General features: G+C 40.6%; 1 protein-coding gene and 1 long non-coding RNA gene across 3 annotated transcripts; one reads left to right on the top strand and one right to left on the bottom strand.

The window, feature by feature from the left end:
* The first annotated feature begins 1,515 nt into the window (after nt 1–1,515).
* On the top strand, nt 1,516–24,012 carry LOC121881454 (filamin-A-interacting protein 1-like). 2 transcript variants are annotated; one of them, XM_042389217.1, is made up of 6 exons: nt 1,516–1,697; nt 11,665–11,959; nt 12,524–12,697; nt 12,905–13,083; nt 19,328–22,133; nt 23,101–24,012. In XM_042389217.1, the coding sequence occupies exons 2-6, from the start codon at nt 11,672–11,674 to the stop codon at nt 23,305–23,307; spliced, it is 3,654 nt and encodes a 1,217-aa protein (XP_042245151.1). In that variant the 5' UTR covers nt 1,516–1,697; nt 11,665–11,671; the 3' UTR covers nt 23,308–24,012. The 2 variants fall into 2 exon arrangements, with proteins under 2 accessions (XP_042245151.1, XP_042245152.1); XM_042389218.1 differs by lacking the exons at nt 1,516–1,697; nt 11,665–11,959 and adding an exon at nt 12,322–12,395.
* On the bottom strand, nt 21,917–24,615 carry LOC121881455. Its single transcript, XR_006091781.1, has 3 exons — nt 24,231–24,615; nt 22,969–23,239; nt 21,917–21,972 (listed from the first exon to the last, which is right to left on the bottom strand). It is a non-coding gene; the product is annotated as an uncharacterized LOC121881455 (long non-coding RNA).
* Nucleotides 24,616–24,716: the final 101 nt, after the last annotated feature.

Genomic DNA, 24,716 nt, shown 5'->3' with positions numbered 1-24,716 from the left:
ACCTACATTTGGCAAAGATGAAAATGGTTGTATTGGGTCTTCTGTGTGTGTTTGTTAAGTAAAAGGGAGACATGTCACTCTGAGAATTTAATTTGAAATTGTCAATATACTGTATACTGTATTTCATATCTAAAGTCTGTAAAATTGTATTATTAAGTTATTTGACCTCACTGCTTACACTAAGATCATCTCCATGTAGCATTCAAGAAACAGCAACTTTCTACTCTCTTTTATAATAAGAAAATTTTCATTTTTCTTGGTATTAAATCTGAAGTCAAAGTCAGCTATTGGAAGTACAGTATATACTTGTTGAAGACCAGCACTGCAGGGAGAATTAATGAACTGATCATCTGTATACATAAAATGATTAAAGCTCCCAATAAATTGTCCTATTACTCTCTTGATATGATGTTGTGTGTTTGAGTCACACCAGTGGCACAGTGAAATTCATCCACACATCTTGGGGGAAATGTGGTTGTAGCTTGGTGACCAAGGGCTACTATTGCAGGATGAGGTCACCAGTGAAGATGCACTGTTTTCCGGGAAGCAGCAGTCCCCATTTAATGGGATCTATAATTATGAGTTAGACATCTAACCTGCCGGTCTTAATGCCCCTTTGTTATGGGTTAAAGGTCAATTTACCATAAAAGTTTACCTGGTGCTATAATACATATATATAAAGTACAGTATACCACAAATAATAAGGTTTGTGAACCAAGTTTAGGTGTGTTTACTTTCTACCGCATCCCTGGCAGGAGAGTTAACTATTCCCATTGATGCAGAGTACAATTACTGTACCTCAGATTTAGTTTGCTGGCCTAATTTAGATTGTTTTCAACAAGCAGGGCCAAAAAGGCGATGTAGCTGCCAAAATCCTGTGGAGTTTGGCCACACTCAGCCCTCCTAAGTCAGCAATTGGTGGTTCCTTGGACCACTGTTGGGGCTTGGGTGGCTGCTGCCACTGGACTTTCCCAGCATGGGAGAATGGCATGGTTCAGCTGTCACCAAGGGGTCAGTGGGAAGAGGTAGCTCTATAGCTGGCCAGCCAAAACATCTAGCATTCAGCTAGCCTCAGCTGCTAACAGTGCCCATGCTGGCAAGAGTGAAGGAGTTAAATATAGAGCTATACTTTTTTAGCCTGTGTGACTGTTGTCAAAAAAGAGTAGAGAGGGACAATGGAAGAAGTGGCCGAGTGAAAAGATCTGGCTCTGTGACAAAGGACATCACACTGCACCTCTGCCTTTCTCCTCCTGGGCAACGGCTTTCAACTGCTGAGAGGGAGTAGAATAGTCCCTGCCTACCTCCTTCACCCCCCTTTCTCCCTTTTATTCTGAGACTCACACACTCTTCAACTGACTTCTAGAAAGGAGAGGAGGGAGAGAAAATGAGAGGTGTGTTTTAGACTGCTACGCAGAGCAGAACTGGATAGGCTGTGGGAGGGAAAGAGGGAGGGAGGGTGAGAGAGAGGGAAGTTACAGTGCTCTGTTATTGCTTTCTACCATTCCCTGGCTGACCTGAAGAACTGAAAGGAGAGAGAACGAGAGCAGAGGATGGCTCTTTGTACCATTCAGTAGCCAGCGCAAGCAGACACCACAAGTGGACCACACGAGCCAGAGGATATTAGTGGATACTTTACTGCTAGGATTACCCTTGGTGTGACTACTAATTGCCCAAACCTGGGGACAACACAACAACAGGTAAGTCTCCTAAGATTCCTATAATGAACGCATTCCTGTTCTCCCTGCCCTTGTATGGGAAACAGCCAAAAAAAACCATGTACGTCTGGCTAAAGAAGAGTTTATCAGCTGTTCCACTTTAGTGCTGTCAGACTGAAATACATGAAGAGGCACAGGTACAGGTGCTGCCATTGAGCTGCCATCAATTTATGAAGCCAATAAAGAGCAGTGTTAGGAAGAAATCCACATTCTTGGCTTCACTTGAGCTGCGGTTAGAGCTAGTCAGCACTGTATGAATGAAAGAACTCTTCCCTTATGCGTAATTAATTCAGCTCACTTTTTATACATTCAAATAATATGGATTTCTACATTTTGCATTAGTTACTTGCCCATGAGAAGACATGTGACTCCTCTTAGTGTTGTTAACAGCAATACAGCTTTGGCACTGAGACAAGGGAGTCATGAATCAAACATTTCTCAATGAATTACATCTTATGTTGCTGTATGAATAAGACCATTTAGTGTGTAGTAGTTTTGTGCGTCACATGTGGGAGGAAAAGCCCACCATTTCACCAGACAACAAGGGATGATGCACTGAGACACTGAGAATGTGAGAGAAAGAGAGGCTAATCCAGATCATTTATCAGGTCATGTTTGGGAATGATATGCACACACACAACCTTTACCCTCAGCTTCTCCCACAGCTGCCAACGCTCATTACAGGTGCCACTGCAGCACCCTGTAGCTCTCACTATGCCACTCACTGTACACGCACCAAATACAGTACACAAGTGCAAAATACACACACCGCTGAAGAAGATCTGGGGGCCCTCACGAGCTGCAGCATGATGACATCTTTCATCCAGAGTATTTATGGATTGTAACGATGCCAGAATGAATTCCATTTCATCCACATGAAGTCATCGGCCTTTTTGGAGGAGACATGGCTCCTGCTAACTGTTGTCTATTTGTCAAGACGCACATCACTTCAGTAAACTGGAAAGAAAAATGTATCTCACTCTCAGCGTGGGATTCCAGTGCAGGTGTGGCTCACGCTGCTCTCAAAGATCCTTTCTGTCAGCGTCCAGGGGCTCCGTGCGACCTCACCCTTCCTCTTTCGCTGCCTCCCACCCTCTCCAGCTGATGCGGCCTCAGTGATATCACCACTGACACATGACAAAGAGAACTGGTGGCGAGATAGCGCTCATTAACATTTTTGTGCTTGCTCCAGCTTTATCTGAGCGCATCCTTTGCTGGCTTGGCACATGATCTCTGGAGCTAAATCAGCCAAATGTCCACTTGAAAAAGACAAATTTGTGAATGTAGACTGAACAGTTATCAGTTCCAGCTTGTAAATGAATCAGTCTGACTGTAAATCAATAATGTGTTTAAACTGAAACCTAGTTGGCTTAGTGTGGATGTTTGCCAAAGCAGCACTGATTTGAGATACACTAAATGTATCACTGGCTTACCTCATGACATTACTTTAGCCCTATGTCACGAGAGTTGTTTCTCATGCACAAGATGACATAGTTTAGCGGTTAGATGTACCGTAACATTAACCTCTTTAGCACAGTATGAATGGACGGTCAAGACTTCTAAAATTGGATTTTGACCCTGCACAAGATGAGAGGTAATGCTGTGCTCCTGCATGAACTGCTTGTGGCATGTGCAGCGGGTTTCTGAAGAATTGCTTACCACTTAACACACAGAAACTGCTTTTTACAAAAAGAATAAGAGGATATATAGCTAATGAAATCATTTGAATCAAATCTAAACATGTAAGAGTTGCAAGAACAAGACAAAATGCATTAAAGAGGAGAACATGTGCCTTAAAATGCTTCAAGTGCACTATTTTTATTATTCCTTGACACTTTTAAAGTCTCGTGTGCCTTATCAACTTAGTGACCCCATTCCTATCTTACTATGCATGTGTGTAAGCATGCATATGTGTGCATATAAGCTTTCATGTGTGGGAATGTGCATGAACCGAAACACAATATAGAAGGAGGTGGAGCTGGTGGTCACTGCCAGAAGTCGGTGTCTTCCCCATAGGTCTGGTGGGCCTCAACAACAGCTGTCACTGACACATGCACAGCTCCAGTTGTATAAGGGCCTCTGGTCTTGAATTCCAAAAATGCAGTTTAGACACATTTGGATATTTCGCAGAACAGTGGCACTTATAACTCATGTTCCCTTGGTTTAAAAATAAGTCCTGAAACTCCATAGCAACCCAAGATCTTCTGTAGATCATTTGATACTGTATGCTGTGCACAAGATGCCAAAGCATACTTAACAGTATAAACAGTGGATTGAACGATAATTGGTGCTTGACATGGAATAATATTAGAACTAGTAAGGTCATTCATTAAGTTCACATAAAAATACCCCTAGTGTTGCAAATGTTTCAGGTCCATCACAACTTAATAAACTAACTAGTGTTTTTCCAGCCATCTCTAGCCCAGCTCATTAATCATGTGTTGGACCATTGAATCTCGCTCAGCAGGAAAACTTATTTTGGTTTAATGAAAGATTAAGATCCACCCACTCCATTCCCTGTTTTTCTCATTGGAAGTTGGACGACACAATCATGACTTTCAATGGATTGGTGTGTGATGACAGCCAATCAAAGAGCTCATCTGTCAGTGATGTCACTGACTTTGAGAAAAAGCATTGAGATATGGATGACTGGTCTCTGTGGTTGATTGTTATTCTGCGCCGAAGATTAAACACCACACTGTAATTTCACACAACTGTTAGTGAGACAATGGGTTTTACAGTTCCCTGCTATTTCACTCTTTATTTTTGTTCCACCTGCAACAATTCATTTCATTGTTTTTATGATAGCTAGTTTTTGTCCTCTGAGAGAGATGGAAACAACAGACAAAAAAATCCAGTCACAATACCAAAACAAAACAATGCAAAACTTACCTATAAAACTTAAATGGGTGGTGGTGATGAAAACTTGGAACAGTGTGGTTAGTCAAATATTATATTATCATTCCAATCACTGCAGGGGATGATGACACTGCTCTTCTTTTTTGCTACTAGTGGTTGGGGAAACTCCAAAACAAGCTGACAAACATTCACACATACAGCTTAACATATTTTCACCTTGTTAAGTTATTCTGGCTAATAGAAAACAATTGCCTATTTAGACATCCAGCAGAAAATGAACACTGACTTGCTTTTTAACTCTGATTTGGTCTCCACCAACTCCCGAGAAATATATCTGGCTCTTTAAAAGTTAGATGTTTAACTTTCTTCACCTGCTAGTTGCTAACTTTGTCTGCTGTTCAGTTCTGGTTAGGTGTACAGTTGGCTTAGCAGAGTTTTTTTTTAATGAAATCAACTTGAATGGCTTACAAGAATACAACCATGAATGTCCTTTTCCTACAATGACATATCAAAGTATCTGCTGTGAAAAAGAGCTATATTGCCCACTGAAAGCAGCTTATTCAAAACATGTAATAATTTGACTAATTTTCAAAATGTTGATTAATGCAACTTGAAACTTGGGTTTGATCAAAATCCATTTTTAGGTCAAATATGGTCAACTGCAGAAAATTATTACACCAGAAAGTGAAAAATTGAAACCTGGGAAGGAAATGTTGAAAAGCTGATTATGTAGATGGTGGCCATACTTAATGCCAAAATATTTTATTACCATCTTTACCAGCTACTTGAAAGGCAGGATTGAGTGTCCATAAACTATATATAGAGATATTTATATACAGTCCGCCTTGTTAATGACATCAAGCTTCATTAGCTCATGACAACCTAACTTAAATAAAGTCATTCAACTCTTGGGGTTGTCATAGTGCAAAGGTGCCAGTGTGGCTACAGTGTGACAGCTTCTTCTAATCTACAAATGCAATCAAATGCCTCCACTATATGTGGGGAATGTTCTCTAAACCTACTCAGTAATAACTACAATATGAATAAAATGCCAGAGAACAATGTGCCATGGAGAGAGCAGGGCTTTCAACTCAAAACAATGCATTTAAATGAGGAAAACCTCAACACTGGTGAGCCAAATGGCCCAACTCATTACTGGGACCCCAAAAACTGGCAGTCAAAGAAACTGATTAGTTCTTCCTTTGAGGGAACACAGGATTTCTAGCCAAGTTCAGTCAGTGGAATTCTGATCTAGCAGGCGTTTAGACGAGACCTCAGACAAATGGCTGAGCCCATGACATTGTACAATATCTGAGTCTGCTTCATCCATATGTTGTCTCGCTGTTTCTATTCATAGAACAACCAGAACTTGATCTCCTCCTTGATCTCCATGCCGTAAAGATGATATCCAGTCATGCCATGTCTAGAAGAATCTTGTGCTTGATAAGGCGGTTTTGGTTTATAGATTCTCTCAACAGATTGAATAAATGCTGTTGCTACGGGAACTGCTGCAGATATTGAGGGAACAACTTAACATGGTTCGCTCCTAAGAATAATGGCTGCACTCTTGTTTCCTATTATGTACATTAATCAACTAATTATGACACATGGAGGTGAGTCATGGATTCCAGCTGCACTCATCCATATGCTTGTTGACAGTATGGCGCCTAAGAACATTGGGGTTGGCATGTTGTGAGACTGAACACAGTAGACATCAAAGTCTCTCACACACCAGTGTTCATAATGTATGATCCAAATTAGAGCCTGTTTCAACTTGTAAAAGATTTTTCTATCACTCTTGTGGATTTACAAAAGGATTATATGAGTTCATCAAATACTCAAAGGGAATATCTGACAAACTGCCAACCAGCACAACATCATAAATGTGTCATAATGTGTCAAATGTCATATTTTATAAGTGACTGATTCAGGAACTACCTGAGTTCCTGAGAACTGTTGTGTTTGTCCTCTCAGCAAGGAAGTCATTCATGTGGACAATAATATGCAGAGAACATGCTACATTCCTCTTCATTTGCTTATTAGTGAAGCCTTAACTGCTGAAGCTACCGTAGGCTCCAGTGAGAGGATCAGGTTAATGTGACATCAGGAGAATACTACAAGATGAAACCCATCACCTATGCTGACATTTTGCTCCGGTATGACATGCCAACGTTAGAATTATTGTCGCTATAAAGTATTTATAGCCATCACTACAGCAAAACAAGCTGTAAATGCTTGAGTTTTGTCCACTAAGGCTCTTTGACAGTTCAATTTAGTATTAAATGCTCCTGAAAAGTAGAATCTGTTCATGTCTGTAGTTGGTGTAGCTATCTGAACAGAGAATGCTTGTCATCCTTCTCTGCTTACAGTGTCTTTATTTTCCTAGAACATGGCTGTTATGTAAAATCTGACCCAAGAGGTTGCTGGCTGTCTAGGCTGGAACGCGCTGTCCATCAAAATCCTGGAACAGACTGCAGCTTTGTACCCTTGCGTGGGAAATACTGTAGGTGCTCACAAAACTTTCAATATCATACGGATTGACTTGTAGCTTCCAATCTCAGCCACAGCTACAGTTTTGATTGAAATTCCCATATCTTGGCGGGCTACTGTGTTTTTCTTGTCAGGACGGACGAGCTTCTCAAGCGTACCACATTTTATCAGTGTCCTCTGGCAGAACAAGTTGCCAAACGCTTGCATGCGAAGAACATTTCCCACTCCTTATTTAGTCACATTGGGTTTCTGCTGTGAATATATCAAACTCTTCGAATTAAACAATTCATTTTCCTATAGTGTGTTGTTACATTATTTGCAGCTGCTATCCTCATCCTTCATCTCTGGCAAATGAATTTGGCTACATGCCAGACTTTAATCTCTAGACCTTCTCCCCTTCTTCAATTTTTCTCACTTCATCACAGACAAGCACACTGTTCACTAGTATTGTGGCCTGATATTACTGAAGATAAAGTATGTAAACAGGAACAGAAATGATACTAACTGAAGAAATAACAGTCTAATGTTTTAGAGCTCTGTAACAGGAATGTCTGCACATGAACACACCCAGCAGGCGTCTAAATCCAGACTATGTGCACACTTTAACATTCACCCATCCTTTGTCCCTTAGTTTTCATTTTTGATTAATCTGACAATGATTGTTTTGTTGATGAATTAATTCATCAATTTGTTCATGAAATTATGACCCTCACAAGCTCTGAAAGCCCAACTTGACGTCCTCAAATTGCCTGACCAACAGTCCAAAACCCAAAGATTTTCAAATTAAAGTAATAAGAAACCCAGAAAAGTGCATCTTTCACATTTGATTAGCTGAAATCATTGAATAAATGCCATTTTTTCTTTCTTTTCACCTGAGTTAATCTCTTATATTATTAAAATATTGCCTACTAATATTCTGTTGATCAACTAATCGATTAAATTGACTAATTATTTTAACTGTTAAGCAGAGTGTCCATCACTGATGATCTCTGGCATATGTTACATTACCTATGTCCCAATGTAGAGGCTGTTGAAGTGCATTTAATTCTTGTGTGTAAATGGAATTTCAAACCAGAGATAAAAGTCATGTAGTGACCACCAGTGGTATCCTCTGACTTGCTGACCACTGACAAGATTTTATAGCCCCTTTTTTCACTTTGGAGTGAAGGCACGTGTTTTGGTGGGGCCTATAAATACTCATATATGTGACAGCTGGACTTGCCCAAAGCCATGGAATAGATTTGGGGTCCTGCTTTAAATTTAGGCTCAGGCCTTGACTTGGGCCTCGCTGGGTATTACACCGCTCTTTCAAACTAACATTGTGCTAGCAACATTGTGCTGATGGTGTGTGGGCATTGTGACAGTTGGCACAGACCTCAGAGTAAAGACTTATTGTCTGACAGCCCATATCCTTTATTTTCCATAAAGACAACTGGGAATGTTGCATGCCAGACTGGAATGCAGGTCACGTGACTTTGGAATTCCTATTTGCTGCTCTGGAGAATTCACTACAATCAAGACGGCAGTGACCCATCAAGGTGGATCAAACATCATATTGATGACAAATACTTGTCATCAGTAGCCTTTAAAGGCTTGTCAAACAAAATCCTGTCACCCGTAGACCCTGTGAAATTTTAATTATTGTTACTATGACCTACAGGTGTCCAGGAAATTTGTACGAATCATTAACCAATCCATGTAAATTTAGATGGAACTCAACGCTCCTGTAATCTATTTTTTATACTTAAAATGGATCACATAAATGTGTAATGTGAAAGGTGTTGCTCATAGTGATAAATCTACAGGGGATTATCACATTACTTCGCAGTTCCCTTCTTCAGCTCTACAGTGTTTCACCATCTTTCAGCTCATTGTTTTGGTTTTACTTTACTATTTTGATTCACTCTCACTTCTTTTATCAGCGTGGTTTCTGTGGCAAAAGCAGGGGGCTATTTTCAGCAAAAAAGCTCTAAAAATCAACTGAACATTACCTGCCCAGCACCAAACATCAAACAGACAGTGTTAGCAACTAGCTGCTGAATAAAATGGAGTATTTAGCAGTTTAAGAGCCAGATGTTTATGTCTCTGAAGAGTTGGTGGAGACCAAAACAGAGCTAAAAGGAGGTGAATATTGGACGTACATTCAGGTGGACACAAACATGACTCCAAATGAATGTTAACATTGCTCCATGTCTTTATGATATGTGAATAGGCTACTGTTTGCTAACATGTTCACCATATCAGTTTAATAAAATGGTAATTTGTCCGCATTGTGTTTACAACTTTAGTTACTTTATTAGTTAAGGCAAGTTCAAGTAAACTACTACATGTCATGGAGTTTCAAATAGAATAGTTCAGTCACCACAGGAGGCCCAACATAGAGAAAAATGTGTTGAGTCAAACAGAGAAGTTGAGGTTAACAGCTGAATTGTTTTTAGACCATTTTAGAGGAAATTCATTTGACAGTGTACAGGCTACTGTGGAAATGTATTTTTATAACTTTTTATAGTCATACAGTTCTCAGCTATAACTACAAACACCCCCACACTCTCCAGCTTGCTCTGTTGAGGAGGGAGAGATGCTGCAAAATGAGGTAAGCACATACAGTAGCTTCATTGGATTTTCATGGCATCAGCCCAGAAATTAAAAATAAACTGTTGAGTGCCTAACTCAGTGTCGACCATTTTGTCGCCAGTACTGAGGAGCTCTGCCCAAGTCATAGCACTACACATGTTTCATCACTCTCATGTGCCAGTTGTGCCAGTTTGAATGCCCTCCACCCCTGGGCATTTCTCATGTCTCATTCAAATTCGCTGGCACTGCTTGAATGGTGGCATGAACACTGTAAGCATTTGTCTACACCGCTGTACTACAACATTTGACCCTATGATAGTGAGCCCACAGCTGAAACTAATAGTTATGGACAGGAAAGAAGGCACTGCAATTAATCTCCAGTTGAGAACCAGCTCTCTCTGGAGCCAACGTGCACTCACTGAACTCCGAGACGTACTGTAAGATAAGGAATGTACTTAATGTGTTGGTTTGTCAGATTTTTTTTTCTTTTCTGTTTGAACCTCGAGATGCAGACGCTGCTATCTTGCGCTCTTCCCTCTCATTTGCTTGGGTCTTTTTTCCTGGAAACAGGTGGGATTTAAAAGAGGTTGGTTTCAAGCATCATTAGAATTCTTAACTTTGCTGACCACTCTTACAGAAAAAGATAAACATTCCTCTTTCAGATGAACCAAAACCTTTGTTAGACTCCCTGCCAAACCTTTCTACAGTGGATATAGTCTAATTCTAATTCCTCTTCTATAACAGTACGCTTTGAACATCTTATTTTAATCTAGTTACACAGACTCAAATGGGCCTTGATGTTACCATCCTGGACCTCCCAGATTGCATAAAGAGATTCCTTCCTAAATACAATATGTATGAATGCACAGTTTATTTGTTTTGTGTGCGCTGTTGCATCTGCTTAACAGAGAATTCATGACATTTTGGCGAGCTTGTACAGGATGTCTCAATGTATGATTCAGAGATCAGGGTGCTGTGACATCAACAGGGTGATACAAAGGGGATTTTAGGGGCCGGGGGCGTTTTCTGTTTGTAATTAAAAAGTGAGGGTGATGTCATATCTGAAATCAATCAAAAATAAGAGTGCACTTGCTCGCTATCCCAAGGCTGTTGTTAGAGAGCTTAGCCACACACTCTACATGTCTTGTAACTATGTAGACTTCTCTCTTGATGTACAGTGGGTGTTTGACCATTTAATGCAAAGTAAGAGTGAGCAACACATTCTTCCAGCCCCGTTCTGTCTGTGTTAAAGTAATCATGGTTACGATGCAAGCATGTTGCAGGTCACCTCCGCATGACTGGTGTCGTCGTAAGTGATTCATGTAGCAAAATTAAATTGAGAGCCTGTCATCAACTGATTTATTTTCAGGATCTGGATAAAAAGTTTTGACTCAGACTTTTAATGCCAGCAGAGAAGGTTAAAGCACTCAGGAGTGCCACAAATGCACTTCCAGACCGTCAACACTCAGAATGAGATACACAACCCGGGATGTGTCAGGAATGCACACAACCACATAATATGCAAACATACACACACAGTAGTGGGTAATTGTAGATCTTTATTCCAGATTAGGAATGTTACATACGAAAAATTTAGACAAAGATGTAGGATTTGGTGGATTTTTGAGCTTCCTAATAGCTAACCTTACACTTTGTGCTTAGGACTGCCATTTCTCCAAGAATTGTAATTCTGTGTATGTGTATCTGTAAGTGTGTTTTTGTGTGAGTGTACACATCAATAGGTAAAAGTGGGTCAGGAAGGCAGTGAATGGGGAGTTGTGAGATGAGGAAAGATACTCAAGGCCAAAGTCATAAAACTCACTGTAAGTTGCGACCATGCTCTATCACAATCTGAAGCATTGCAGTAGAAAGATAGAAGGCAATTTCAGAATTAGACTGAAATGGCTGAAATTGAATAATAAATTCTGGAAACAAAAAAAAGTGCCAAAGCTAAAAAAAACAAAACATGCACATGAATGGTACTATTTCTTCTAAAACTATCCTGTTTCTTCTGTCCTTGTTCCAGGTAGAAGATGAGGTCCAAGAGCAGTGGGGTGGAGAACCAAGCCAATGGGGTGCTTGGGGTTCCACAGGGTGACCATGACATCAGCCAAGACCAGGAAGTGGGTCTACCTGTGAAGAGCATGAAGGCCAAAGTTCAGCAGAAGGAAGGCGAGGATGAGCTAGAGGTGGAGTTGATCTCTGACAAAGAGAAGCTGCTGTTTGATTCCACCGAAGCTGGAGAAAAAAGAGGGGACATCATGGATCTGTCCAAAGGGGATCTGCTGAAACTGCTGGGAATCATGGAAGGAGAGGTTCAGGTGGGTTGGCCAGGATCTGCGGGAATTTTCCTTTATCACTTTTCACACAGAAGTTACAGAAACTGGATTAAAACAGTGTATATCTCAGTCAATTATATTTGGGATATAATATGTCTTTGACCTTTGACTTGCTTTTATCTGTACAATAATGCATGGTTCATGCCAGTGAAATGTATTGTGGATGAACGCAAAGTCAGATGGAATGGAAAGTGCCAATGCTTGTGCTGGAATGAGTTAGACTGTAATTTTTTGCACAATAGCTCTATCTTGTGGTTGAAAATGGCAGTTCAACATGCTAGAGAAAACAGGCAAATGTGCTATGTTTTTAGCAAATGACTATTGCTAAATAATGACAAAAATGCTACAGGGGTTCCAAAAAGCTAAAAAGGGGGGTTCTATCCAATGACATTTGAGAAAAATGGCACATTTACAACATGTATGAGGCTATTTTTAATGCATTTTTTTTTACTTCTACATTTTTGGGACAAAGCAACAGGTATGAAGCCCTGCTCAAGCCATAATGTGCTGTAACATTTTTCTCTTTGTATATCTGTGTGATTTCAGGCCAGAGAAGATGTTATCTGCATGCTAAAGTCCAAACAAGCTCTCCCAGAGACCCTTGAATCCCAGTATGGCTCTGCAGTCCCTGGCTCAGCCCTCCAAGCCCTGCAGAGGGACAGCTTCATCACTGGCACCAAGCCACACAATGACAGTGTCTACCAAAAGCCTATGGTTGAGGTCAGTCACAGCAATGTTTCTGTCGTTCGCAAAATGTCCAACAAGTCAAACTTTTAGGGATTATGAAGATTACATTTTTATTGACGGGTTTTCTAAACTCTTGATGGCCCTGACACCTTGTAAAACCACAAACAACAGCTAAACCTTAAAGCCAAGTGAAATCATATAGTTTTTGTATTGCTCTGTGTGTGTGTTTGCCTCTTGTAGCTGGATCGGCTGCAAGAGAAGCACAAGGAGACATACCGGCGGATGCTGGGGCAGTTGCTGCTCGCTGAAAAGTGCCACCGCCGCACCGTCCACGAGCTAGACACAGAGAAACGCAAACATGCTGACTACATGAACAAGAGTGACGACTTCACCAACCTCCTGGAGCAGGAGAGAGAAAGGTGAGGAGAGGAAGCTGTGGGGCATAAAATTTGACCCCACGATTAAGACAATAGGGCAACAGATATCAGTTAAAACATGGAAACCTATTCTTCAATGAAGTACTTACTGGTTGTTGAAAAGACAGGATCATTTGGTATCTATGGAAAATGATTTGAGAAGGTTGCCAAACTAACCCTTTTTCAGATGCACATTAGTCCTCGATGCTCTTCTGATGTAATGTTTCTTGCAGTTCCTGCTTGATCTTTACCCCTATTATTTCCAAATGTGGAAGAACAAATAATATCTATTAGCAGGAGAAATGAAAAACTGGAGCAAGCAAAATGAAGAAAATAGTGTTTCTGTAACAAAGATCAAAACACATTAAAATACATATAAGTCAAGCAAGTTTGATCAGTTACTAACATAATACATACAGTATATGTTTTGCATATGGAGACTTAGCTGGAAAGAGAGATGAATAGTGAAAAGGAAACAGGTTGGGGAGGGGAGGGGTGAAGAGAGGAAGAGAGGAGGGGGAGGAGGGTGTAACTGAAAACTTGAATTTGAGTGCCAACTTAGTTAAAACCAATGTGAAACACATTCAGTTTAAGAGGAGGGGGGAATCCAAGGGGGAAAGTGGAGCAAAGGAGCAACATCGGAGAATGTGTTAAAGATGGCCTCATCAACCCAGTGAAGCACAAGAGAGGTAAGAGGAGAGCAGGGAGTTGCTTACTAAAGTGATAACCTCACATACCTTGGTTTGACAGGGAAGAGGCACGGAGCTGAGTGGAGTGGAAATGAGAGGAGGGAGGGCGGAGTGGAAATCGTAGGTGAGCAAGGGGTCATGGCTCTTTGCTGTGGGAAAGAGGGAGGTCAGGAACAGAGAGGGGAGGAGACGAGGCCACTGGTGGAGGGACAGGAGGAAAAAGACAACTGAAGGAATAAAGGACATTTCAGAGGGACAAATCTCCCATGACATCATCTCTGAAGTGAAGTCATCGCTGAGGTTGCGACCTTGTGTTTTGGTCATGAGGAGACAGAGAAAGAGGGACGCGCACACTTTCCAACATCAGAGAGAGGATGGTTACATCACGTGTGTGTAGAGGGCCTCACAGAGATCAAACACGCTTGGTTGTGAGTGTGTTAATGTGCACTGAATGCGTATGAGAAAGGAGGCCCTACTAATTAAAGTACTCACAGATGAAAGAGTTTAATTGGCTGTTGATTGTTGAGGAATGAATTTAGTTGCAATTCCCATAACACATCACTGTCCCCTCTCACACAATAGATGATGGGGATATTGTATTAATATTTATTGTATAGTTAATATGTGGTCCACTATTTATGTTTGTAGTTTAACAAACAGGCATAATAGCATGTGTGAGATAGGCAGAGCAGGAGAGACAGCATCTGTTTTATACTGTATATAAAGCCGGTCATCTGCAGAACAGACCAGAAACCACTTATATGCTGCATTTCATGAACTGTCAAAACTTCAAACAGTTCATTTGCAGCAGTGACCCAGTGGAGGCACACACTACCTGTCTTCCTTAAGCTTTTACTGCAGGACCCAGGAAATAGACCATGGAAACTAAATCACAGTCATGACAGCAGAGCTGCTATCACACTCTGAAGAGAAGGTTGGGAAAAAAGGAGCATACTTCAGTTTAGTATTATATATACTCTTTTAGCTGGATTCAGGAGACAGGGACAGAAGGTAGCCGTGATTTAAAACATTTCAATAAAGAATTCACACTGAAGTATGTTACTGATTGTAAATCAATGTGCACGCTTACTTAAGTGAAACAACGTTTTGTGTACTTATCTAGAGTGAAGTTTATTATTGCAATCAAACAGGTTGAAAAAGGATTTCAAACCAGGGCATCAAAGAATTATGTGTGTTAAATACACCATTTAAGAATTGTAAGGCTGAACATGTTATGTTGAGGATTTTCTTTGACTGACTTCTGACTAAGCCTGACTCCCAAACACATCTAACCTGAAACAAAGTGCATGCATGAATGAGTACAGAGGTAAAGCAGAGATAGAATCATGAGATGAAAGTCAAGTTAAGCTTTTTACTTTTTTGTGCTGGTAAATTTGTGCATTTTGCCATATTAAGAAAAGTAGTTATGACAGCACAGGTGGACCTTTAGGAAGTGGTGAATTAAAGACAAACCACAATGCTAGCAGCCACTAAACACAAAGTACAGTTGAGGCTGAAAGGAATGTCATTAGTTTTACAGGAATTTGGTCATATTAATTACATATATAAGTATTGAACAAATTAAAATTTTGACCCGATGATGGTACTTGATGAAAAGTTAAGGGATCACCACGAATGTCTTTGCCAAATTTCATGTCAATCCATTCAATAGTAAAGACAATTCACTAAACCCCCAAAACTGTCAGGGGATCATCTTCTGTTGACCATGAACGTCTTTATAAAATTTCACTGTGATTCATCTGATAGTTGGGGTTTTTCAGCCTGGACCGAAGTGGTGGACAGGCAGACAGACTGACATTCCCATCTCTAGAGCCATATTGCTAGCATGGCTAGTAAAAATAGCATTGATTTTATCAGGATCAAAACCTTTAAACACTGGGAACATAGGGCCTACACTTTAGTTTTTAGCATGTGATACAAATCATAGCCAAACTGACCAGTGCTTTACTTTCATTTGATACTTGGTTTACATGCATATAAGAGGTGACCTCCTTCCTATGCCAGCAGTTTCCATGGCCAAGTTATCCTCTGTCACCTCATGAACAGGGTGAAGGAGTTGAGGTATGATAGGTCTCACTCTGTCAGCACCTGCAAAGCCCAGATTGTCCTAACTGTGCCGTATAAGGACACAACGAAGGATATATAAATAGAAAATGGCAGGAGAAGAAGTAAACCATGGCCGAATGGACAAGTTGACACCAATACATAAAATACAGACATGCATATGAATGTAAACATACTGTGGATAAATATATGCAAAAGGGCATGAACAGACCTTTGCACGAATATATGAGCGCCAACACCTAAACAGACACAAGCACAGACGTAAGAAAATTTGCCATGTCTGTTACCGCTCTGTTTTGACATTTTCTTTCTCGGGTCAGATGGAAATACAATATGTCATCATCTCATTCTTATCAATTTGATGTCCTCCAGAGTGATGAGAGCGAAGTCAAAGGTTTGGTGCCAAACATCTGCAGGAATGCAAAGGATGGGCACCAAATAAGCTGTTTCTCACTGATAGCCATGAGCCATTAGCACCCTCTGAGACAACATAGCAATTAATATGTCAAGAAGGTAAAATATTTAAGTGGCATGGTGGTATGTTCAATGATTAACGGAAGAAACAGTTAGGGAGTCTGAAAGGGTGTGAAGTCACGCACACAAAATGGAATGCTCACCTGCAGCAGATCTCAAGATGATTATATTGAAATTAAAGACTAAACTGACATTTTTCTTGTCATTTTAAGACCTTATGAGAAAATCTACAATATTCAACCATCTGTCAATGAATCATATACTGTATATACAGTATGTAGACTTATTGTGGTTGTCTTTAAAAAGTCCAATGTCCACTTTGCTTCTGATTTCTTTCTTTTAGCAGCACATCAGTCTAATGTACTGTACATTATCACTTTGACTCTCTTGCTTAACAGTCAATGCTTTTTCTCTGTCAAGAGAGGTCGTTACTGTACAACACAGGTGTTTTGACAGCTTTTTGGCAGGTCATGTCTGCTTCAATCCTCAGCCTCCTGACACAGAGGGGCTGCAGTGCCTCTGAGCAAATTCCCCAGGAAACATGGGATGAAATGTTGTTCCATGATGAAAAAAATGCTCTCTCATGGTTTTTGGCTTACGTACTGCACCTGTGTATTTGCTTAACAAATGTGTTTTTAGTTCATACACACACATTTGAGTTACCAAAGAAGTTAAAACTCATTTAAAAACTCTCTTAAACCTAAAATGCGCTTGAAAATGTTGAAACCAGGCAAATAACACTATAGCACCTTGTGCACATAATAATAGGAACATGTTTCTTAGGGAGTGTCTTTCTCTAGTTGATCTGCTTTTCTTTATGTATGTTGGAATATACATAAAGCATGTGGATTATCACTAAGCCTTTGTTTTTGCCACTTAGGACTGGATATACTGTACACAGCCAATGTGTCCATAGTTATTTCTTCTTGGATCTCCTCAGTAACAGTCTTGAAAGATTCAACTATAGTTCTTACATGACTTGAACATCGTTGCCAAATACCACTGACATCATGACTTTGACCTTTGTAATTTTAGAGTGCCAATTCCTAGAGTGTCAATGACATCTGACTGTGTAAGTATAAATTTTAAGAGCCACACTCTGAGATCTGGATGGCTCCTTAGTACAGTAGCCAGAACCATTAATCTCACTTGGCAATAAAGGCTGCTGCTAAAATGAATCAATGTAAATATTTACTGCCATTTACAAATTGAGAATTGGCATTTAGAATTTCAAACTGAGTGCATTTGCAGAGATGTTGTGAAAACGGTGGTTTGTTACATGATTACTGTAGCTGTAGCTATACAGTCCCATGCAACAGTCTCGGTATAGCACTTCATAAACCTATTGTCATGGCTACGTTCATCCTCCCAGATCTTCTTCCCCTCAAGAGACATCCAACTCATCCATATCTGGTTTCCTCATCACATGTAGACTTTGCAGGGAACCCAGTTCTAGTCCAGCTTCCCCCCAAATGGAACTACAGCAGACATTCTCTCCGGTGTCTTGTACCAGTGAGATTATGGCTTCTGGTCCGTGTACTTTCAAAAATGGAAATATAACTTGATTTGCATCGAAGATGCACTGAACCTAATTTTGTCTGAGAAAGCTTTTCTCTAAAAAGATGCTATATTGCTGTGAACATGCTTTAATAGTAAAATATACAGGATGTACAGTAGCAGCAGATCTTTGTAAGATATTTGAAAACCTGGTTATAATTGTTTTCCCTCAAAAATGCCCATGTTTTATGAAAGCATGAAAATTGGGTTGAGTTTTGCAAAACACTCCTCCCGTGGCAATGATCCCACCCCCTTCACATTGTCCAAAGTAGAGCAGCACACACACTCTCATACACACATTACTGACTTATATGGATGAGGTGCCATCATTCAGTAGAGGTCCGGTGGGGCTCCAGTGTATTTATTCACCTTTCATTGTCCTGATAACATGCTTGGAATGTGACTGTGGATACTTTGTGGAAAAGGAGGCCCCTGCCACTTCTCATGCATTCTAAGTGGATTTTGTATAATGGCAAACATGCTCATGAGCTGCCTGTAGAGCATCCATAAGTGGGTAAGTTCAGAATGGGGTTTGTTTCTGGGGTGTTGGGACTCCATCCACAATTGTGGATATGTTGTGACCGAGGCTCACTTTGAACCTTTAGATGTAATTTAAGCTGTACATGCACACACTTCCTTGTTTCCCTGGTGCCTATAATTTGTTTTCTTTTTTGCATTGCAAAAATGTTCAGGTTGAATTTTGTTTCAGTGTGTTCCTGGGAGTGGAGAGGAGAAAATACAACTTTGCATTCGATCTGCTTTGCATGCATTTTGTTGGAGGCTGAGATGAGAATGGGCATGAGCAGCATAGAAAGGAGCTAAGAGAAAAGAAGACCACTTGGTGAGGGGGTGTTAGTTAAACTTTCACTAGCAGTTTGTGCCCTTAGTATCTGTCCCATCAGTAGGGATGTAAATAGCAGAGTTGTTGTAGTGTAAAAGTTTCCCTCAGGAGACATGAGTCTCTTTATAAAAGTATTGTAAAGTATTGGATGTATAATCTTTCTTGTATTGCACAATATGATCAATTAAATATTGTGTTACACTAGATACTGTAGTTAGAACTGGTGTAAAGTGTTCCTGCAGCCAAATATAACATTTTGTTTGGTAAAATGTAGCTGAATTGCTGGATTTTTGTGAGTGAAAGTTTAAAAAGTTTGACTGAAAAATGTGTTTCTTGTGGTAGTTTATTTTGACATTATAATTTCCATGAATACAGAAAACTTTGACATGCAGAAAAACTTTAAATGTATGAAATGTCTGAATAGACTAAGGATAGTTACAGAAGATGACTGAAGATTAACTTGGACATTGCATCCTTAAATGAAAAAAGTAACTCATATTTCCAATTACACAATGGCAAGCAAGCACAGTGACAGTAGTGACTTTGGAATTAATAAAACACTAAACTAATGCCCTGCTATTTTTCCCACTCACACTTTTAGACTAAAGAGGTTGCTTGAGAACGAGAAAGCCTACCAGGTAAGAAAGGAGAAGGAGCACTCTAAACGTCTGGCCAAGGTGCGAGAGGAGCTGGTCAAGCTGAAGTCCTTTGCCCTGATGTTGGTTAATGAGCGCCAACAGCACCTAGAGCAAATGGACAAACAGAGCCAGCAGGTCCAGGAACTCAGCCAGCAGCTACAGCAGCGGGAGCAGGCACTGAGTGAAGCCAAGGAGCACGCTCAGGAGGATGGCCACAGGGTACTGAGCCTGGAAACTGAGCTTAAAGAAAAATCTGCCAAGCTCACCCAACAACATGAGGAGATGAGTGCCAAACTGGCCAGTCAGGAGCTCCACAACCGTCAACTCAATGCAAAACTTTTAGGGCTTACGCATAAAGTGGAGGAGCTGGAGGAGAGCAACAAGGTTTTGTGTAAATCTGAGGACGAACTGCAGGAGTTGAGGGAGAAGACTAGCAAAGGGGAGTGTGGGAACTCCAACTTAATTGCTGAGCTGGAGAATTTACGGAAGCGGGTTCTGGAGATGGAAGGAAAAGATGAGGAGATTACCAAGACTGAAAATCAGTGTAAGGACCTAAGGAAGAGGTTACAAGAAGAAGACAGTAAAAGTAAAGACCTCAGGCTGGAGGTGGAGAAACTCCAGAAAAGAATGATGGAGTTAGAGAAACTTGAGGATGCCTTCAGCATAAGCAAGACTGAGTGTGCACAGTTACACACTGCTTTGGAAAAAGAGAAGGGCCTGACCAAAGAGCTCTCTGACGAAGTTATAGCTCTCAGGATACGAATGAAAGAGCTAGAGTCTTCTGAACTCAAGTTAGAAAAATCTGAGCTGAGCCTTAAGGATGACTTGAGTAAGCTGAAGTCATTGACCGTGGCTTTGATGGATGAACGGAAGACCCTGATGGAAAGAATGAAATCAGATGAGAAGAAAAAGGAGGATTTGAGTAAGATGGTCAAAGTTGAGCAGAGTAAGGTTATGGAGGTCACTGAGAAATTGATAGAGGAAAGCAAAAAGCTCTTGAAGTTGAAATCAGAGATGGAAACCAAAGTAGAGACTCTAACAATAGAAAAGGGGGAGCTTGGCACTAAGCTAGCATACGAAATTGATAAAACTAAGGACCTTAATTCTAAGGTCAGTCAAATGAAAAAGAGATTGGATGGGTTTGAGCAAGCAGAAAAGCTGTCCATGAAGAATTCAGTGAAATGTGAGCTGGGACGAATGTCTGATTCCGTTAAAAGAGAAGACAACAAAGTTAAAGAGCTGACCTTTGAAATTGAGCGCCTGAAAAATCGTCTCAAACAACTTGAAGTGGTAGAGGGAGATTTGATCAAGACAGAGGATCAGTATGACATGTTGGAGAAAAGGTTCATAACTGAACAGGACAAAGCCAACATTCTTTCCCAGCAAGTGGAGGAAATGAGGAGTCAGATAGCACGGAACAAAGCAATTGAGAAAGGAGAGGAGGAAAGCCAGGAGGAAGACCTCCAACAGCGATGCAAAAGAGAAGAGACCAAAACCAGAGAACTGCAGGCTGATGTTGTAGCCCTCAAGGAGAAGATCCATGAGCTGATGAACAAGGAAGACCAACTTTCTCAACTGCAAGTGGATTACTCTGTCCTACAGCAGAGGTTCTTGGAAGAGGAGGAGAAAGCCAAGAACATGGGCACTGAGGTTTTCCATCTTACCAAAGAGCTGGAAGTAGCAAAACGTCACAGTCGAGCACTAAGGCCAAGTGTGAATGGGCGGAGAATGGTGGATGTTGCTGTGACATCCACTGGAGTACAGACAGAGGCATTGTCTGGGCCAGGAGAGGAGGATACCCCAGCTGTGTTTATCAGGAAGTCTGTTCAAGAAGAGAATCACATCATGAACAACATAAGACAGAAGTGCCTGAAGAAGCCAACAGAGAAGACTGGTGCCATTGAGCGGTGCCCTTCTTCTAGCAGTGATCTAGGTATGAAGAAATCCTGGATTCCCTGGATGAGGAAAAAGGACAATACCTCTCATGAGACCAGCCTGGGAAAACCTCTGCACATTAACGGAGATCCTTTGCCCTCTGAACTCACCATGTCCCAAAAGCAAGGGCAGCCTTTACACATTCGAGTAACACCAGACCACCAAAACAACATGGCCACCCTTGAGATCAGCAGCCCCACTTCTGAGGGTGTTTTCTCTAGCTCAGCTCCACTCAGCCCCAATGCATTTCATCCTAAATCCAGAATCACAATCATTCCCACCAACTCTGCTGCAAACCACAGGGGGAAGTCCACCACTGGACATCATGGCCCCGAAAGAGCCAAGTCTCCAGTCACCATCACAACTATATCCAGAGCCAAGTCTCCAGAAAGCAGCCGAGCTTCCTCCTGTGCTTCAGCAAGGCCCTTGTCCCCTGTCTCCATTATGACAGTCAGCACTGCCATCGTGCCTGATAAATCTGCCTCCCCAGAACCCCAGGAGATGACTATGGGCCGGGCTGTGTTCAAGGTTACCCCTGAGAAGCAGATGGTCCCAATGCCTATAAGGAAATGCCACAACAACACTAGCATGATCACCACCACTGACGATAACAAGATCCATATTCATCTAGGCAACAGCATCACCCCGAAGATGGTAGTCAGGCCAGTGACCGCTGTAACAGAGAACAAGGAAATGACCTTATCAACTGGGACAGTTTTACGCTCCCCCCGCCAAATCACCACCACCACTACCAGGAGCACCCAGAGCAAAGTGATGAGCAGTATTACCATTTCCCCTGTTACATCTACCACTACTAGACCCACACAAAGCATGGTAAGTTTTACTTAAAGATTCAGTTCATCTCTAATGCGAAAAACATATTTTTTCCTGATATGATTCTGGTAAAATCGTCCAGGTCTTGCTATATCTGCCTCTGAGACTTCATTTGTGGTGTGTACAGTACAAGAGTGTCCTTGTTAGTTTGGATAATCCACAGACCTTACTTTGCTTAGACGGACCTTACCTTTAACAGATGTAATTGTAAGATTGTTGTTACAAAGTGCTCTTGGCAGAGGGTATTTCCAATGAAAATTCTCATTCACCTCTATTGTATTGGGTGGGCGGCATCTTAAAGCCTGCACAAATAAAACTAAAACTATCTGCATGATCAGATACCACTGTTGGTAAATAGGGGAATATATTTTTTGTAATTTGGGGGAACAAATATTTTACTATTTGATACTTACATATTTAGTACACGTGATGTTTTATGAGGTGAAATAAGTTAACTCTCAGCTTTATCTTACACTACACACAAATCAATGATGATTGAGGAATCAACATTGTGTTGGTGTTTCAGTGGACCTTAAAATATGCTCTTTGTGGATCGGATGGATAGCGTGACAGAAATGGCCCTGTGGGCTGGCTCCAGAACAGCAAAGCTAATGATGTGGCATTTTGCCACCCTGCTACAGTCATGCTGTAATTTATAGTTGTTACACACTGTTTACATTCACAAACAGCCATGCAGGGCTCAGTGCCCTCTGGCTGACACAAAACAGCCTTGCACGAGTAACAGCACACTGAAACCTCACCAGGGTGACTGCTCACTCACTGGGTTTGAAGTGAAAGAATGAATAAACATTCACATTTTTCATTCACACAGTACCTATAGTGCATATGATCAGTTACATTGTTCAGGAATTTGGAATTCCTGTTATGGGTTTTTGCCCTTTTTCCATTATTCACTCTTTATGTCCCCCTGTCTGAGAAACTGTACTCTCTCCCTGTTGTCAAACAGACTGGGCATGATGCCCAGGCACCTCGCACAGGGCTGACCCGCATCCCAATGTCCAAGAGCCTGAAGACCGGGAAGGCTGTGCTTGGATCCCTGGGGATCTCAAGTGGAGTGAAGCTGGAGTCACGAGCTGAGAGTCAGTCTATGAGGATAGAAGTGAAGAAAACCACTGTGAATAGTAATAATTTTCAAAATGGAGGAAAAGGCTGATTGATGTCCAATGACAAAGTACTCATACATAACTAAAAATGGTGCTACAGAGACAATAAGACAACAGCCACAATAAGAAAGAAAATCTAAAGTGTCCCGATGCAATTCAGTAACTAGAAATGCTGTTTTATTAAAATCTGCAATTAATTTGTAATTTTTTGTAAACTCTTTTTGTAAAAGAACTCTTTTTTTGTTTTCTTTTGTACTTGTCTATGTCATATCCATTTCTGTCATTCAAATGGAAAAAATACTTTTATTTAGTGTGTATTGAGGTGGGGATTTGGGTTAAATATTATATCAGAATATGCTGCTACTAACTGCTTCTTGCTTTGTGTGATCAGCTCACATATAATGGGTTTGTTCATATATTTCATAAGGAATTTGACACAAGATAGGTAAAGCTATTTGTTTTAATGTAAATTATGTTTATTTTTTTCTGTAAAGGATTTGTAATGAAAAGTATTTTAAATAAAACTGATTTTAAAAGGGAGTGCTCATTTAAGTTGGAAAATAAGTAACACAAACATGCAGCAAAAGACAGAGAAAAAAGTGTGTTAATCTTTGCAAACAGGTCGAAGTCCAAGGGTGTAGTTTTTGGTTTTAACTTTGGTAGGGACATTTTTTGTTGGACGGCCAAAATATTTGTGTGTACTTGCTCTCTAACAATCTTTTCTCTTTCATAGGCACATGTGCGCACACACATACACACACAAAGAGCCTGACTGCAAAAATATTTACTTTACTGAATATGCATTTGCTGACTTGCCTGAAACCGGACTTGTATCAAGAGTTTTTCTCTGATTTTTACATTTTATTTTATCGATAGACTACTTAACTAAAATCTGCGACCAAAATTAATATTTAAAATTAACATATCATAGACTGTCACAATAAATGTTACAATAAAATAAATGTATAGAAACCTGTAGGTAATGTGCTGCTCTGTAACTAGCTGCTGTAAGGTTTTCAAACCTCACTGACTCTACTACTGCTGCTGCCGGGCTACTGCTGTCAGCAATGCGTACAGCTTGAAGTTGATGGTTGCCAGATCATCAGGTCGAGTATCCTCCATATCCTGCTCTTTCACTCTTTATCTTAATAGCGCACTTATTTTGCAGAAAACAAACAAACCTGTCAACTCGGCAGAGATCTTACCGTTAAAAACCTTCCTATTCAGGGAGGCTTTTTTGTTATTTTCTTTATGTTGTGTGTTGTATGTTTTTAAAACCGTAGCATGTAGCACCTTAAGATTCACTGCGAATGAAAAATACAGTATAAATGAATATGTATTTATTATTATGATTATTGTTATGATTATTGTTATTGTTATTGTTATTATTATTATTAACGATCGGATTATTAACTCTTATTATTTTCTTTATACTGTGTGTTCTATGTTATTAATACTG

This window comes from Thunnus maccoyii, chromosome 16 (genome assembly GCF_910596095.1).
Source record: "Thunnus maccoyii chromosome 16, fThuMac1.1, whole genome shotgun sequence".
Lineage (NCBI taxonomy): Eukaryota > Metazoa > Chordata > Actinopteri > Scombriformes > Scombridae > Thunnus > Thunnus maccoyii.
This window is presented reverse-complemented; position numbering and strand designations above follow the sequence as displayed.

What these genes read in the sequence shown, in the direction of transcription:
- LOC121881454 (XM_042389217.1), top strand. Translation starts at nt 11,672, where the DNA reads ATGAGGTCCAAGAGCAGTGGGGTGGAGAACCAAGCCAATGGGGTGCTT. An exon ending in TCATGGAAGGAGAGGTTCAG is followed by an intron (nt 11,960 to 12,523) that starts GTGGGTTGGCCA and finishes GTGTGATTTCAG; the next exon opens with GCCAGAGAAGATGTTATCTG. An exon ending in CTGGAGCAGGAGAGAGAAAG is followed by an intron (nt 13,084 to 19,327) that starts GTGAGGAGAGGA and finishes TCACACTTTTAG; the next exon opens with ACTAAAGAGGTTGCTTGAGA.